This window comes from Eleginops maclovinus, chromosome 10 (genome assembly GCF_036324505.1).
Source record: "Eleginops maclovinus isolate JMC-PN-2008 ecotype Puerto Natales chromosome 10, JC_Emac_rtc_rv5, whole genome shotgun sequence".
NCBI lineage: Eukaryota > Metazoa > Chordata > Actinopteri > Perciformes > Eleginopidae > Eleginops > Eleginops maclovinus.
The window spans coordinates 12,234,259-12,249,875 of NC_086358.1; the positions used below are offsets into that span (position 1 = coordinate 12,234,259).

Sequence of the window (15,617 nt, forward strand, 5' to 3'; positions counted from 1 at the left end):
GCAAGAGCTGGGTTGGCGTGCTGCCATCGTCGAACCTGGGTCTGATGGGGAGGGGAAAGGCGGATGTTGAGAAGCAGGGGGAGAGATGTAGAGACGGAGGATGGGAGTGCTGCCTTCTCTGCTGCTGCCGGAGCCAACTGCTGTAACGTCGCCTTCCTGATGAATCCCCGGAGGTCAAAGGCATCCCACGTCTCATCTCCCCCTCCTGAGGTCTGCTTTAGTACTTTTTCAGAAACATCTCGGTGCCTGCTTAATGAAAAACCACAAGCAAAGAGTTTCAAATGTCACAAATTCACCTTATTCTCCGTGAACAGAGGCTTTTGTTTTGAAAGTACTAAAATCAGTCTCATCTCTCATCCTGCTGGGTGGGGGCGGGTGGTAAAGGTCGGCGATTCCGATGGTGGCTCCATGGATACTTTAGAGACAGACAGTGTGGAGCAGACTGGATTTCAGTCACCTTTTTACTGGACGAGAAAATCCTCTTTGCTGTACACTGTACATAAATATCTCCATAGGTAAACAGGCTCTGAGTAGATAGGATAAAGATAATTTAAAAGGGGCATGACCTCAGTGCAGACACTATTACTCCGGGTGTGTGTGATTGGTGCGCTGAGATTCGGGGTGTTTGTGGTGGTTTGATTGTGAGATAGAGCCCTCTGAATGCGGGCTTCCTCACTGAGACTGGACCACGTTGCTGGTTTTGTAAGTTTTCATGAATCTCATGTGTGACATCAGCACTCCAGCTTGGACTCCTCAACTCTTCTCCTTTTTTAAATCCATTTGCAGTTAGTTGTTTTGCTTTTAGTCCTATGATGATGTCACTCATCACTGCAAAAATCCTGGCTCTTAAACTATAACGGCTTCCTTGCACATCTCTGTAGAGCATGGCTAGGCTTGGCTCATAATGTGCTCTTTTTAAATGACATTAAAGCAATATGTGACAATGGTATACATATTGAAGCATCTCTATGTTTCTGGGAAGCAGTTTGCCATGCAGCCTTTCGCATGTTGCCGTCCTGTTTAGTTTTATATTTTAAAAACTGATACAACTTCATATGCTCTCTAATCCGTCCTTCCGTGTTCATCACCAAGTGGTGCTGCCCTCCTTCTGTGGTTCATCTCGACTTTACCCATCCTGTCATGTGAAATTGGTGACCGTTCTATAAAGGAGGAGGGATTTAGAGAGCACATGAACATTGTGCTCCCATGCTGTCACAATTAGCACCCCGACGGCTGATTGGTAAAATATTTAGCCGAATTAAGAGCAGATGCTTTCCCTCTGAACAATGCGCTCTCCTTTCACCTTAAGGAATGAAAACTAGTTTTTGTATTTGATTTTTTCTTTGGTTGCTGCATGGCCAGGTTCAGATAGAAGCTGTAGATAGAGCTATGCAAAACCAAAATTAGGCAGCATGAGTGGACACTTGATATTGTTTGCTGCTCTAGATGCTGTGCCCCTTATCTCCACTCTTGTGTATTGAAATACTAAGCCCTCTGTTTCAACCCTCCCCTCTCTCCCCCTCTTTCCCTCTCTCACTTCTTATTGGAAGGTAAGAAACACAAGATAAGAATTTTGGAACCTGTGTATGTCTGTAGGAAATTAGAGAAAAGGAAGCAACGGACGGCTGAGAGCTTTAGACTGAGAGGGAAAGCGATTGGGGCCTTTAAAGGAAATCAATGATTTACATTAAGCTAACTCATGGCCGTCAGTCCTGGCAGCACAGTCTGCCCATCACTCTCTTTTTAATTCTGCTGGGGTCTTACAGACAGGAAATGGATTTAGGAAGTTTACTTTGCTCTCAGGTTTCTCTTTTTTTTCCTCCCCAGATGGCAATGAATGGATTATAATGCGAATGGGTTTCGCAGAATGTAGCAACATGTACAGCCAGGGGAAAATAAACGCAAGAAATCCATTAAATGCATGTTATTGCTTCTGCAACATGTAGACTTACTAGCTAAAAAAGGGAGCTGTAGGGATTTGCACGGATTCTGTCATCAACATTTAACCTTGTACCTTTTTCTCTCCCTTTCCATATTTTATTTATATTTTTTTTTTACAGCATGCAAAAGTTTACTCAACAAGAAGTCTGATTCTGCTAAGGTAAGGTTGCCTCCTCCACTCTGACCTCTTTGTTCTACTCCTGCCTCTCCTCCATTAACTGACCCCTTTCTTGCCTTCTGTTCTTTCCTGTACCTCTAAGGCTCACTTCTCCTCGTGTTATGTCGAGGAATATCTTTTTCATACAGTAATGATTGTTTTCAGGGTTTTTCCAGAGTTTTTTTTTTTTTCTCTTTGGCTCCTATTCATTTCTATAGGGGATTATGCTGCACCTCAGGGTTTCTCAACCTTCTGTGGCCTGTTTTCGGATCCCAGAATTCCTCTACTAACATCGAACTTTGAGAAACTCTATTAAACCAGCCTTTTTGTTTTGTTTAATTATATATAGATATTTTAAATGTTTAATTTATTCTTTCACCCTTTTAGTCCGTTTCCATCAGAGGTTTGCGGCACTTTTTTTCCGAGCAGCCTCCGTCATTCTCTGTTGCTATTAAGCATCTCCCTCCCCTCTCTTCTTCCCTCTATTTCTCCTTTGCCCCCAGGGGTCTCTCTGTGCAGTTAAGTGGCGGAGGCATAGCGAGTTAGTGAGGCAGTTAAAAGGATGATCTAGAGGCCATTCTGTGCCACTCACCCTCTCATTTACCCTGTTAGCTCTCACAGCCCGGGAGCCACAACCGACATTAGCCCCATTCCCTAAAAGGCGCATAATACTACTGTGTGTGTGTGTGTGTGTGTGTGTGTGTATGGTGTATGTGTGCGTAAACGCATGTGTTTGCGTTCTCGTCCCAGCCTTCCACCAACAACAGTAAGAACAGTATAGTGAGCGCCATCAATGCCCTGAAAGACACCAACATGGCAACCAACGCCCAGATGGTACAGTAGCCGCCGCAGTGTCGGTTTCCCGCTTCTTAACCTCCCCTCAGTAGTTGCATAGTAGCCCGTTGTGCCTCATCCTTCATCGTCGTAGTTGCTGCTTGTCATCCTTCATCTAGCACCCAGGAGGTGTTGCATTGTAACATATCCCCCCCCCCGCCGTCCCAGCAGCACACATCCCCTGGCCATTTCACCCCTAGGTGCACATGTGTTCCTGAATTGGAAATCTAATACACTTTTTGGGAATTATTCAAAAATGCTCTCTTTGGATTTAAGGCTTCACATGTGCACCGTGTGGACTCCCAGGCAGCATGCCCCTTATATGATAAGTGACAGAGAACTGTAGAGCCCTGGTTTAGATGACATCTAAGAATAAATTATTCCCATCCTGTAACGGCCTCTGTGTTATTCCCCTTTCTCCCAAAGCTTAACCAGCCATCCCTTAAGTTTCCACTAAACCCAACACCACATTGCAACCATCAGCACTAACATCCAACCATCTGTCTGTAGCTAACCCGTTATCTTCCTCCATTAACCATTGATCCCCACTGACATCCTTTTCATACTGCCAAACTTTCATTGTAGCGGTACTAGCATGTTGGGATTTTAAGATGCTTTAGAGCATGTGTTGCATATCGCATCCTGTATGGGTTTGCTGACACAATACTTGATCTGGCAAGGTAGTGCTTCTCAACTGGTGGTGAAGGAATAGAGAATTAGAATAGCTTTTGTAGGTTAGCAAATGGCAAATTAGTGGACAAATTGTATGTTTTCGCTTAATGACATTTAGAATGTATGTTGGCCTTATATGCTAATATCATCACAATACATTAATAATGAAAGTCAATAAGTTGATCAACAGAAAATAATCTGCAAAAACCTTAAAATGAGTAACTATAGTGACTTTTTAAGCAAAAAGGTCATTAATTAAGGTTTTCCAACTCCTCAATTGTTAATGGTATTATTTGTCTTTTAATCGGTCAGTTTGGACTTTTGGAATCTGATAAGAAATGTTTCACTTTTTAGAAATGTTGACAGTGAGTGATGACAATTGTAGATTTGTCTCCAATCTCATACGTGTTTTTGACAATTCAGAGGAAAAAAACGACTCACCAGGACAGTGTGAGGACTGTCCCTTTAAATCCAGTTGAGAGACAATGCTTCAGGATAGTGATGCTTTGGACTGAACAATTTTATTTTTAAATTGTTTTTGTGTATCGCAGGAATCTCAGAGCACTGTGGTGCACAACCCTCCTGATGGAGTTAAGGTGAGATGTGTTCCGGTCAGTCTGATAGCTCATCAACGAGCTGCACCGCCCTCAGGTCCGGTGGACCCTTCTAAAGCGAACTGTATTAATCTGTGTTTTTCTTTTCATCTGACTGCCCTCCAGGGATCAACAGAGAGCAATGCCACCAACGATGAGGAGGAAATGAAAGGTAGAGCGGAGTGTTTTAGTCCTCGCGTCCCTTTTCTTACCCACCCTCTCTTTCTCTCTCTCCCATCTACTGAAGTGTGTGTATTTGACTGTAGTCGCTGGCAGGTGTGCTGAGATTCAACATATGTCTCTCAGATTCATGACTGTGTGTGTGTGTGTGTGTGTGTGTGTGTGTGTGTGTGTGTGTGTGTGTGTGTGTGTGTGTGTGTGTGTGTGTGTGTGTGTGTGTGTGTGTGTGTGTGTGTGTGTGTGTGTGTGTGTGTGTGTGTGTGTGTGTGTGTGTGTGTGTGTGTGTGTGTGTGTGTGTGTGTGTGTGTGTGTGTGTGTGTGTGTGTGTGTGTGTGTGTGTGTGTGTGTGTTCTAGCGGACAGTTCGGCGCAGAGCAGCGCCACAGAGGAGATGCCCCCACTTCTGCCCTCACCTCAAAGCTCACCTGCCAGTAAGTTTATCCATGGCAACCAGAAGCTTTATGGTCGCCACTGGCAAGGACCTAACACCCCCACCCACCCACCCACCCACCACCCACTCCCACCCTGGCTTTTTGTAGTCACTGGCAGTCTTACATCTTTGAGCCCCCTCACTCTGATCCACCAAGCTTCTTTTGAGGGTTCCCACTGGTTTTGGAAATTGTGGAATATTAATTTGTATGTTTTTAAAACCTACATTCAGGGGAAAAACACTGGAATTTGATATTGGTATTAATTTGAATAACATTTATTAACAGCTTTCCTTTTTTTTTTTAAATCATGGATTAACTGTTCACATTGTAGCCGTATCAGGGGGAAATAGGCTGTCACATAAAACAGCCTGCGTTAATGTGTCTATTAAGTAGAATTCACACTAGAAAAAGCTACTAAACTACCAAAATACAGATATGAAAGAACTGAGAAAATATAACCATTAAATGAAAAGAATATCATACATTTTTGGATGGAGTCAATTTTAACCAAAGATAATAAATGAAAAAAATAATTTGTTACTTTATCTAACTAATCTTGTTAACATTAACAATTCATCAGACTTTTTGGGGCAGATACATCCACTAAGGATATCTGCCTTTGACTAATACATGCATTAAAATACACAATACGTCCTACTTTAGAAATCGGCATACCTCATTACATAAAAGTAACAAGGGAATGAGTTTAGGGACAGCTGTCATTGTAAAATCTGAACCTGCATCCCACACTAACACATGTAACTGAAGGTTAAAACACAGAATGTTACAACACCATTGACGATGAAACCGTATTTAATTTGTATCTGTCTCGCTTTTTGTTCTTCAATTACTTCGAGTGTAATATTATCATAATAACCAATACGCAGGGGCTACAAAAAAAAAACCCAGGTTGTAATAAAACAGGATCATTCGTTTAACAGGGATGCATTGCTAGACTGCGTTTTACACACTGATCCCAGACCCAGTCATTTCCAATTCCTGCCATGTATTTCCATTTAAACTGTAATATAGTGTGTGAGCGCTTCTTTAGAGCACCTGAGCTGACTCACCAGGTGGACTTCTGTGCTCAGAACACACTTATAAAATGAAAAAGCAGGAACTCTTTTCATAAGTCACAGAGGCACTTTGACCTAACTATGGAAAGTCTTTAAAAACAGTTGTGGATTTTCTACAGGGCCACTGTGGGAACCCTGAAATGTGCGTGTGTGTGTGTCTGTGTGTGTGTGTGACTGGTGTGTGTGTGTGTGTGTGTCTGTTTATGGTGATCACTGCATCTATATCCCCATGTCCTCCTAATGTGACAGCTCCAGCTGGAGGAAGCCTTGCTTACCTTGCAGCTGTGTCCTAAGCCCAGCTCTCAGTCTGACAGGCTGACTTTCCTGCACTCCATAGAGCATCAGGTTCCTCTTTGTCCTCACATTTTCTCCTCCATTCCTCCTTCTACTCTGATGCTTTATTCTCTGTCATGTGGTTTAATCCTATCTAATTTATTCTCCATTTCTCTCTAATACACCATTCTTCTTGTGTCGTTATCTCGCCTCTTTCCCCCTCTCCACTCTAATCCCTCCTCTCGTCTCTTGACCTTTTGTCCTCCTGTTCTTGTCAGACACGCCTGCTCTAAAGGAGCAGTGTGATCTCCTTTCCTCCTCTCCTTTGTCCTTCCTCTGCTCCCACTTTACTTCCTGAACATGCTAAGTTTCCCTTACAGGCTAATAACGAACAATGGCTTCCATCCTCTGCCTCTGCCTGGTGCTGCTGCTCAGCATACAAGGCTTTGTTAATGTATACGAGCGTTAAGGGTAGAGTTGATGTGATCAGAGCAGGCAGTCAAATGACTTGTACGTCACACAATGTCACAACCAGAGCTGTAGTGACCTGTTTCCAGCTGCCCTCCCCTCCCTGTGTTACCTATCTGCATGCCTGTCATAAACCCACATTAACATTTTTTTTTCTTATGATACCTTTTCGGGGTGCGCCACTCAAACCATGCTACATTGATTTGCATTTCCATTAGTATAACGGACACGTCTCGTTTAACTGAGATCTCATCCATCTCTTGTACAATACACATTTTGCACAACTCGGCGTGATGTCGGGTCAAAGTAAAGGAGTCATGTTAAGTGCTGAGCAGAACAGTTAGTGTATTCCCCATTTATTGTGAAGAATTTATAGGAAAATCAGTGTTTATCAATATATTAGCCAAGCTCAGTTAGCCTCTGTTATTCATGAAAGTCTATTTCTATTTTGACTAATTGACAGAAAATGAAATGTGTATTCACTGTATTTGACCTCAAGTTACAGCCATGAGTCTGCCAGTCTTGAGATAAGCGTGTCATCAGTATGACTCTGTTTTAATTGAGATGCAAATCAGCACGATTATGGAAAAGGCTATTAGTGTTTCTTTCTTACTTATTTTACTGAACACTAACATGTGTTGTTCCATTTTGTCACTTTGTTTTACTGCATGTGTGTGTTCACGTGTGTGTGGATGATCACATGTACATAACTGTCATGTCCATCCATGTGTTTTGTGTTTGTTGACCATCCGTTGTTTGTTTCAGTTCCACCGCATGACGTAAAGCGCATGGCATGGAACAGCACGGGCAACAGCTCCTGCCCTGACTCTGAGCTCTCACAGTCCTCCATGCCTGCCGCTCCTCTAGGGAGCAACACTGTGGCTGCTATCAGCAACACTAAGCTGAGTAAGAACACAGTCTGTACTAACTCACCTCTGCTTTCGTGCCCTCTACTCACTTGTGGCTGTTGCACACTCAAACCTTGCTTTGCTGAAATGGTAGTTTTCTCAGGAATCGGGGAACAAAAGCAGTCTGCGGGTAACGTCCATCATCACAAGTTGTTTTGTTCCTGTTGTAGGAAATGAGCCTAATAACTTCACATTTATCACATCAATAAAAGGTGGTTTGATACATGTTCTGGCTACAAAATAAAGGTGATCAATAGAAATCACTATAATGACTTGTGACCGAATGAGACCGGTAGTGTGCTATTTATTTCTTTTGGTCCCGTCAATGTGACCAGAACCAACAGTGTTTTAAATTCCATTGGGTAAAAGCACAAAAGAAATAATGGTTGAGGTGCTCTTTGGATAAGGGTTGATGTAGACGAAACATGTGTAAAAACCACCATGATGCTTTTTAAAATCAGTTTAAATGCTTTATTTGTCAGGACGTATACCGTTTTAGACCTATAAACAAACATGTTTCAAACCCTTGGCCAGCATTAGGACTCTCACATAAGCCTGATGACGATAAGTCTTTTACTACTACTACTTTTGCCAACAATGTTTAGTGGGTATCCTAACACTTCCTGACTACAATATCCTACAAATAAAGTAATCTTAAAAAATATGTCACAAATGTATAGGTTTTTGAAACAATTACCCCAAACAGCTGGACACTGCTTTTAAAGAAACCTGAAATGGGAGTGAACATTTCATTTGTTCGGTTTATATTCAGCAGCAGATTAATACATAACTTTTTGCATATATTCAAGGCAACTGGATGGTATATTTATGGGATTGAGACAAAATAAACAGTGCCCATATTGATCAATGTGATTTTAGACAAACATTGAGCTTTGTAGTTCTGGTTAATAGGATCATTGTTGGTTTTGGTGTTTTAACAGGACTTTCATCGCCAGCCTTTTCCTTTTTTGGACGGATTTCTTTGTGAGGCATAGTTATGGAGGCATAGAGTGATAAAACCTTTCATTTGGTTTCTTTAATGTTTAAATTGTGTGTTTTATGTGTGGATAAGTTACTCATGCATTATGAAATGCAAATCTATAGACAAACATTTGCTTTATTGGCACGACTGCTTCTTAATGGGTAAACCTAGTGAGAGGCAGCTGTAAAAATGATAGAATATATACAATTTAAATCAAGTTAATTAACAAGCCTGACGGTGTGTCTTAGAAATTGCCAAAGTGAGTTTATGGTTGAGCTTGAAAGTTGTTGTTTTGAACTCAAAGTCCGCTCCCTATATTTTCCTGGAGATTTCAGTCTCACAGCAAGAACTGGGTTTGAAAGCTCCAGAAAAAGCCAATGAGAGTTCCATTTTTGCCAAGCCAATATTGTGTGCAAGCAGGATGTCTTTGTTTTGGTGGCAGTGTGCTCACACAGCAGAGAGGAGTGTTTAGTCAGTTTTTGTGACACAGAAAGTGAGAAGTGGGGTGACAGACAGTGATGAGGTCGAGCTGCAGTAGGGAGACCGCTTGAGGCGATTGACGAGGTTAAGGAGGAGAGAGGAGTTGTATCCACAGACACATAGAGCCTGAAGGGAAGGAGGCAGAGGCTGAGCGTGATGAGAGGAAATGTCATCAAGCAGAACCAGCACACAGTTAGCTGTTGTCTCACACCCTCATTGACTTCTCACAGATTAACCATCCGTCTGTCTCTCTCTCTCACTCTCTCTCTCTTCTCTGCAGTCCGTAAACAGGAGATCATCAAGATAACGGAGCAGCTGATTGAAGCGATCAACAATGGAGATTTCGATGCCTACACGTAAGTAAAAGACTTATTTTGTGTGACTTATTTCTTCTAGCTTCTTCTTATGTCTTTAATGTCTTTCTTTGGCTACTTGTACTTTCTCATCCATCTCGGTCTCTCTCTCAGGAGGATTTGTGATCCTGGACTCACCTCTTTTGAACCCGAGGCCCTGGGGAACCTGGTTGAGGGCATGGACTTTCACAAGTTCTACTTTGAGAACTGTGAGTCTCCTCTTATACTTACACACACACAAACAAACACAGAGTATTAAATCTGCCGAGAATACCTGCCAGTTAAGTTTTTTTTTCTTTTGAAAAATCCAGTCAATTTGGCTATTTCCTTTTTTGTTTGCAACTTTCCTGACAAAATACTCATGACGATCTCCTTCTGAATTTATAAATGATATCAGTAAAAATTTTCTTAAATTCTTTCAGTTTAAATTTCTGTTGATCGACTTAATCAATGGACTAAGAAGTTATAGGTATCATAAGAATAATAATACATTGGTTTTAAGTACCCTTTAGATGACCCAGGGACACTGAACACACAGAAAAGAAGAAACGTCCCGTCTACCTGATATTTACCATCTCTGTTTTATTCCACCCAGTGTTGAGCAAGAACAGCAAGCCTGTGCACACCACTCTGCTGAACCCTCACGTGCACCTGATCGGCGAGGACGCGGCGTGCATCGCGTACATCCGCCTCACACAGTTTGTAGACACCACAGGCCGCCCTCGCTCCAGCCAGTCAGAGGAGACCAGGGTGTGGCATCGCCGCGAGGGCAAGTGGCTGAACGTCCACTTCCACTGCTCGGGAGCGCCCGCCGCACCACTACAGTGATCAGGTACTCGCTTCACACACGCATGCAGCTTCACACCAACGCTGATGATAGTGTCACAGAGATTGTCATCTTTCTACAAATAAATCTCTAACAACAAAATAATGAGGAAGATGCTGTATTCACATTCACTGTAACAGATGATGGTTTATGTAAAAGTGGAATTAGAACTCTTTTCACTGTAGTTGTAACATTTTCTTCTCAGAACCTTCCACTAGTGACTTATTTAGGACTTATCTGTTCAGGTCATTTTTGTGATCATTATTTACCAAAAAAACCAACAATATTAATGGGTCAAAGCATCCAGCAAACTGGATCACTGTTGCTGCTCCTCTTACAATTTAAATGTGTTATTATTATTTTAAGTTTCTCGTCCAGACATTAATTAACACTGGGGTCTGTTTTCCCCTGTTTCCTCCTCTTTGCCCTCCCCTCCAGTGGTCCTGAGCCTCCAGTTTACTGGAGTGTGTGTTTTGGGGGGCAGTTTTTTTCAGCGAGCGTGTTTAAGAGGCACGTCCTCTGCGTGGATTGGCTAGTGCCAGGAGCCCGGCCGGGCGAGATCGCTTCCCTCTCCACGATACCAACCAATCCTGTCCCCCCTTTGACCTGCTGGGGGCCGGCTGAACACAAGACACCGCCCCCATGGGATGATGCATGCATCTGGCGCCTGATTGGAGGGCGAGTCTTTGCCCTCTATCCCTCCCCATGGCAGCCATCTTTTTTCTGCCCGCGCGAGATGAGACGTCCTGCGTGAGGAGAGGATTTACAGTTGAACTTGTGACAGTTTATGAGTATGAGTTATGAATATGCTGTGTAAATTATGACTAGATGTAACAGAAACCACCAAAACCCAACCAAGCATTTATATTCACTATCTGAGAAGGGAGGAGCAGAAGGGAGTGTGAGGTCAGCAGCTGAGATTTTTGGCATTATAGGGATTACCGGGTAGAAAGTGTTGTGCTGGTGACCCGGACGCTGATGTAAAGATGAAGGGAGATTTTCCCCGTCTGGATTCTAGGGGTGTGGGGGGGGGGCTCAGTCAGAGAGCTTGATGATGAGAGAAACTTGATATCAAAAACATAAAGCACCAAAGTGTAGAACTTTAGGCTTTTTATGTGTTTGTGTTTTCGTTTGTGTGCTTGTTTTTTTCCGACCGCACGGAAAATCGTGTTGTTGCGGGATAGCGGGTGGGACGGGGGGGGGGGGCGTTTGATTTGAGGTTACGTGTTTTTGTTGTGTTTTCAGCGTCCTGTTCCCTTTGCGTTCCTGTGAATAACCGGAGCCTTTATTTTTTTGTCTGACTGATGTTATATTCAAGGCTCCTTTTTCGTTCTTTTTTTTTTTTTTTTAAAGCTGCGTTTTAAAAAAGAGGGATTTTAATTGTGCAAGTTTAAAGCTAACGTGTGAACACGTTCTGTTGTCTGTATGCAGTGGGGGGAGAGAGCGGCCCGGGGAAGGCGTCTGCGTTTTGCATGTTTGCCCGCCGCCTCTCCCTCATTCATCCCCCCCACACTCTCTCCTTTTTTCTCCCTCTTAAACCATTCCCTCTTTTAACCCACTCCTTTTCTCTGCTTTTCTGCAAGGGCCTGGTTTGTTTATAATCACTGTGTAAATACAGTGTATGTATAGATATATGTAGAAAAGTGTAATATATGTACATGTATCTAAGAGACACTCATCCTGTGCATCTGGGAACTCCCCCATGACCTCTGTGACCCTGAGCTAGCTTAGGAACATTTCCCTCACCTTCTTTAAATTTGCTATGCTATTCTCCTCCTCTTAAAGTTCCTCCTTTTTAAAATATAATCAGTCACGACAAATAAAAAATAAACGCTGGTGTGGGCTAGCAGCTCCAGTCCCGTGGCCGTACGACAGTTTTAAAGACGGGGAGGAAAAGAAATCGAAAGCCCGAAAATAGTTTTTAAACATGAAGACCTTCATCATTGTGTCATCCTGATCCCATAATGCTGTGAGCCCTCTCTTTATATCATATGCACACACACACACACACACACACACACACACGCACACACACACGCCTGGTGGTGTGTTTTAGGCTTTGTAACATATCTGCACCACTGCTGTGTGACCACGGTGCCACCCTCGCTGTGCTGCTTAATTGTCTCCATCCATCCACGACAGTCGTATCTTAAACCCCCTCCCCTCCGATATCTCTCTCCCCTCTGATATCTCCCCCCCTCCTCCCCAACGTGTACTAACGAGCCCCCTGCTCTTGAGATGTTTATTTGTACCTCTCTCTGTCGTTTCTCTGTTCCCGTGTTACTGGTTTGAGTTTATTTGTCGTCGTCGCTGTTCCTGTTAACTTGTCGTTTGGTAATTTGCCGACCTGCCAAGCTGGAGTTCTGCACTCTCCCTCGCACACAGAGAAAAAAAACATTTAAAAGAAAAAAAGGGAAAAGAGGGAGGAAGTAAAGACAACACAAATTAACGGAATGAGGAAATGATCAGGACTAAATTATTTATTAATGTAATCTACCCTAGGTGGTTTTAAATGGTGCCTGCTCAGTGGAGAGGAGTTTGGAAAGCCAGAGAGAGCGTTGGTGTGGGTGTGCAGGTTTTTGTGACCTGCGCTGTTGAACCAGAGCGGGAGACCTAGTTATATGCATGTTTCAGTTACGCATTTCTACCATGTACCTACCTGAATAAGGATGGAGCCTAGTGTTAATATATGATATTTGCATCTTTTGAAATAAGAATATTCTCCATCCAGAATGTTGAATAGGTGACATGAATAAAATATCTAAAAAAACGCAAAATTTTTAAAAAAAGGATTCAGGAGCCGTAGCTTGGTATGAGGCCCTCGATGTTAGCGTTTACCCTGCGTTGTAATGATATACTATTGGGCTGCGCTTTCTCCCCCAGCCTTCACATGGATGCTGGAGTTTTTTTGCATGATCATGATGTACAATGAAATACAACCATGAATTGACGACTATCAAGTGTTTGTCTGAGTGTTAGTTGGTCTTCATCATAGCTTTGTTATTCTTCAAACTTGGATCTTGAAAGTATTTAATAAAAATACTATTTCAGCACTGGTTTATCTCTCTTGACTGACTTCTTTCATTTTTGTTATTTAGATTTAATTGTCATCACACAAACATGTTTGTTCCTTTTCCAACAAATATCTTATTGGAAAGTCTTTATCCTAATCTGCCAAAAAAAAACGTTTTAGGATTTTTAACTTGTCTGGTGCCACATACCTATACTGTCCAAGAAATAAATTCCTCCCTAAAATGACAACATAACCTTTTTTGGCCTGTGCATTTTTTATCTGTTCAGCCTGGATTTTGAGATTGTTTCATCCGCAGAGTCTCAACATGAAATCACCAAATTTGGAGGTAATGGGGATATGCAACGCATGTTTCCGATTACGTAACACTCCAACGTTTATTAGTCATGCTGAATACCTGCTCATGTATTCCAATTTGAGGGAACCACTTTGTCTCGGCTTAGTTTTATACATTGCTTATTAAAGTAAAAAGGTTTTTAATTTGAGTAAAATAAGCACACTGGATGAAACTGGACCGAGTTTCTGAACTTGGCTGCATGCTCGTAACACCAGCCGGCATCACAGCTGGCGTTATATTTGCCCTCCATACTTGTCTGTCAACACATAAAGTCAGATTAAGCCCTGAATAACGCTGCATATCCTCCAGGGCCATTAACATACACACAGAGGATAAAACTATCACTGCTGTGCATCGTGCGCTCTCACCACTCCAGCCTTTGTTCTCTTGTTTCAGCTGCACTGAGCGCTGTGACGTGTTGAGTAATGCTGCAGCCTTATTAGAAAAGGTTTTGTGCTGTTATTTATGATGCTCCCAGTTATTTTAAGGATTGTGTGTATGTGTGTGTGTCCACGGGATGTAGGCCAGCTCCCCCTGGTTCCTCTGCTTTCTGTGTGATTAATGAGGAGAGCTCACAGTGGTTGGTTAACTTTGACATTCACACTTTCTTTAAGACTTTAAAAAAGGGAAAAACTCTGGAGAGAATGTGTCTTGTTAGCCTTCTGGCCCTTGACTTTTCTTGTCAAGAAAATCAGCAGAAATGTGAGGAATGAATCCCTGATTCTAAAGTACTACTTTTGACTTTTTTGAGGTGTTACATATTTTATCTAAGAGCTTGGACAAGTGTTTCCAATTCTGACAAAGCAGGTACAGCACCACCTCATCCTAAAAGACATCCACATATTTTATATAATTGTGACCCAGAGTAAATGTATACAGCTGCATTTTTCTTATACCTTCTGTTACGGAGACAGTGGCTGGAAGGCAGTCTTTAAGCAGCAGCCTTCTCTTCCTGTTATGTTTAAATGTTCAAAGAGGCCCTATTATGCTTTTCTGGTTTTTCCTTTTCTTGAAATGTGTTTATATAGGTTTTTGTGCATGTAAATGGTCTGCAAAATCAAAAATCCCAAAGTTCCGCTCCAGAGGGAGTTTCTCTCCAATACACCTCTGCCTGAAATGCCTCCATTGGATTCCTTTGTTTTCTTCCATAACATACATGACATAACTACTCGTATTGACTAGGGCTCCAAGACATTTTTGGCGGGATGTCAGCAGTTGACCAATCACAACAGAGCCGGCCAGCTAACCAATCAGAGCAGACTGGGCTCTGGTTTCAGACAGAGGGTGAAAAGAGCAGTTGCAGCACAGGCAGCATGAGAAAAATAAATACCTTTTTGAACATTAAAGCATTGAAAACTATCCCAGTAGAAGCAAAAAAATACAATTATGAACCTGAGAATGGTAGTGGCCCTATCAATATGTTGCCGACGGTATATTGTTTTTTTGATTTTCTACCTGAGGAGGTTTATCTCTTTTTAAAAATGTTTCTATTGGACTGTTTGTGTTTTACTCGCCACAGAGTACTTTTGCATTTTGGAATTACAACTCTTACCTACTCTGTTAAGAAACTTGAATTAAAAAAAAAAATCTAATTCTGCTGTTTGTCAAAACTGTTTAAATTTACTCGGGTGTATTTTATATATTAGTAATAAGTTAACGCCTCAATATTGATAATTAATGTTAGTCTATTAACAGCAGTCTGCTATGCAGGTTTTTTTATTGCTTATTATAAATCTCTTATTCTACAGTTTTCAATGAAATGAGTCAATCCGCTGCAGCAGGAGTTTCCTCTGATCCCCCATTTTTTAGTCCAAACAAAAGAAAAGATTAACAAAGCTCATGAGTGACTGAGAGCAGCCGCTAAGCAGATTTACTTTTCATTTACAATACAGCTTTTGTAAGCAATCTTTTCACTTACACAATTCATTACAAAATCACCCTTGTTTTGTGGCTTTAAAGGAATCATTCACCCACAATTATGATCATTTTATATCAATGACCCACCCAGTGCAATCCTGAATTGGTGAATGGAATACTGCTTTTCTTGCAGGCCAAATGAAAGTATAAAAAGAGCTT

At 42.0% G+C, this 15,617-nt stretch overlaps 1 protein-coding gene across 13 annotated transcripts in view; it reads left to right on the forward strand.

Moving 5' to 3' along the window:
- LOC134870311 (calcium/calmodulin-dependent protein kinase type II subunit gamma-like) overlaps positions 1 to 13,229 on the forward strand; it is a 33,273-nt gene extending 20,044 nt beyond the window's left edge. For 2 of the 13 annotated variants that reach the window (XM_063892423.1, XM_063892424.1), the window contains 10 exons: positions 2,061 to 2,101; positions 2,849 to 2,932; positions 4,156 to 4,200; positions 4,324 to 4,369; positions 4,733 to 4,807; positions 7,390 to 7,530; positions 9,275 to 9,350; positions 9,462 to 9,556; positions 9,943 to 10,179; positions 10,612 to 13,229. In XM_063892423.1, the coding sequence (XP_063748493.1) occupies positions 2,061 to 2,101; positions 2,849 to 2,932; positions 4,156 to 4,200; positions 4,324 to 4,369; positions 4,733 to 4,807; positions 7,390 to 7,530; positions 9,275 to 9,350; positions 9,462 to 9,556; positions 9,943 to 10,175 (836 nt within the window). In that variant the 3' untranslated portion in view covers positions 10,176 to 10,179; positions 10,612 to 13,229. The remainder of the gene's footprint in view (positions 1 to 2,060; positions 2,102 to 2,848; positions 2,933 to 4,155; positions 4,201 to 4,323; positions 4,370 to 4,732; positions 4,808 to 7,389; positions 7,531 to 9,274; positions 9,351 to 9,461; positions 9,557 to 9,942; positions 10,180 to 10,611) is intronic. The other 11 variants (XM_063892428.1, XM_063892436.1, XM_063892426.1 and 8 more) reach the window with 7 other exon arrangements.
- The last annotated feature ends 2,388 nt before the right edge of the window (positions 13,230 to 15,617 follow it).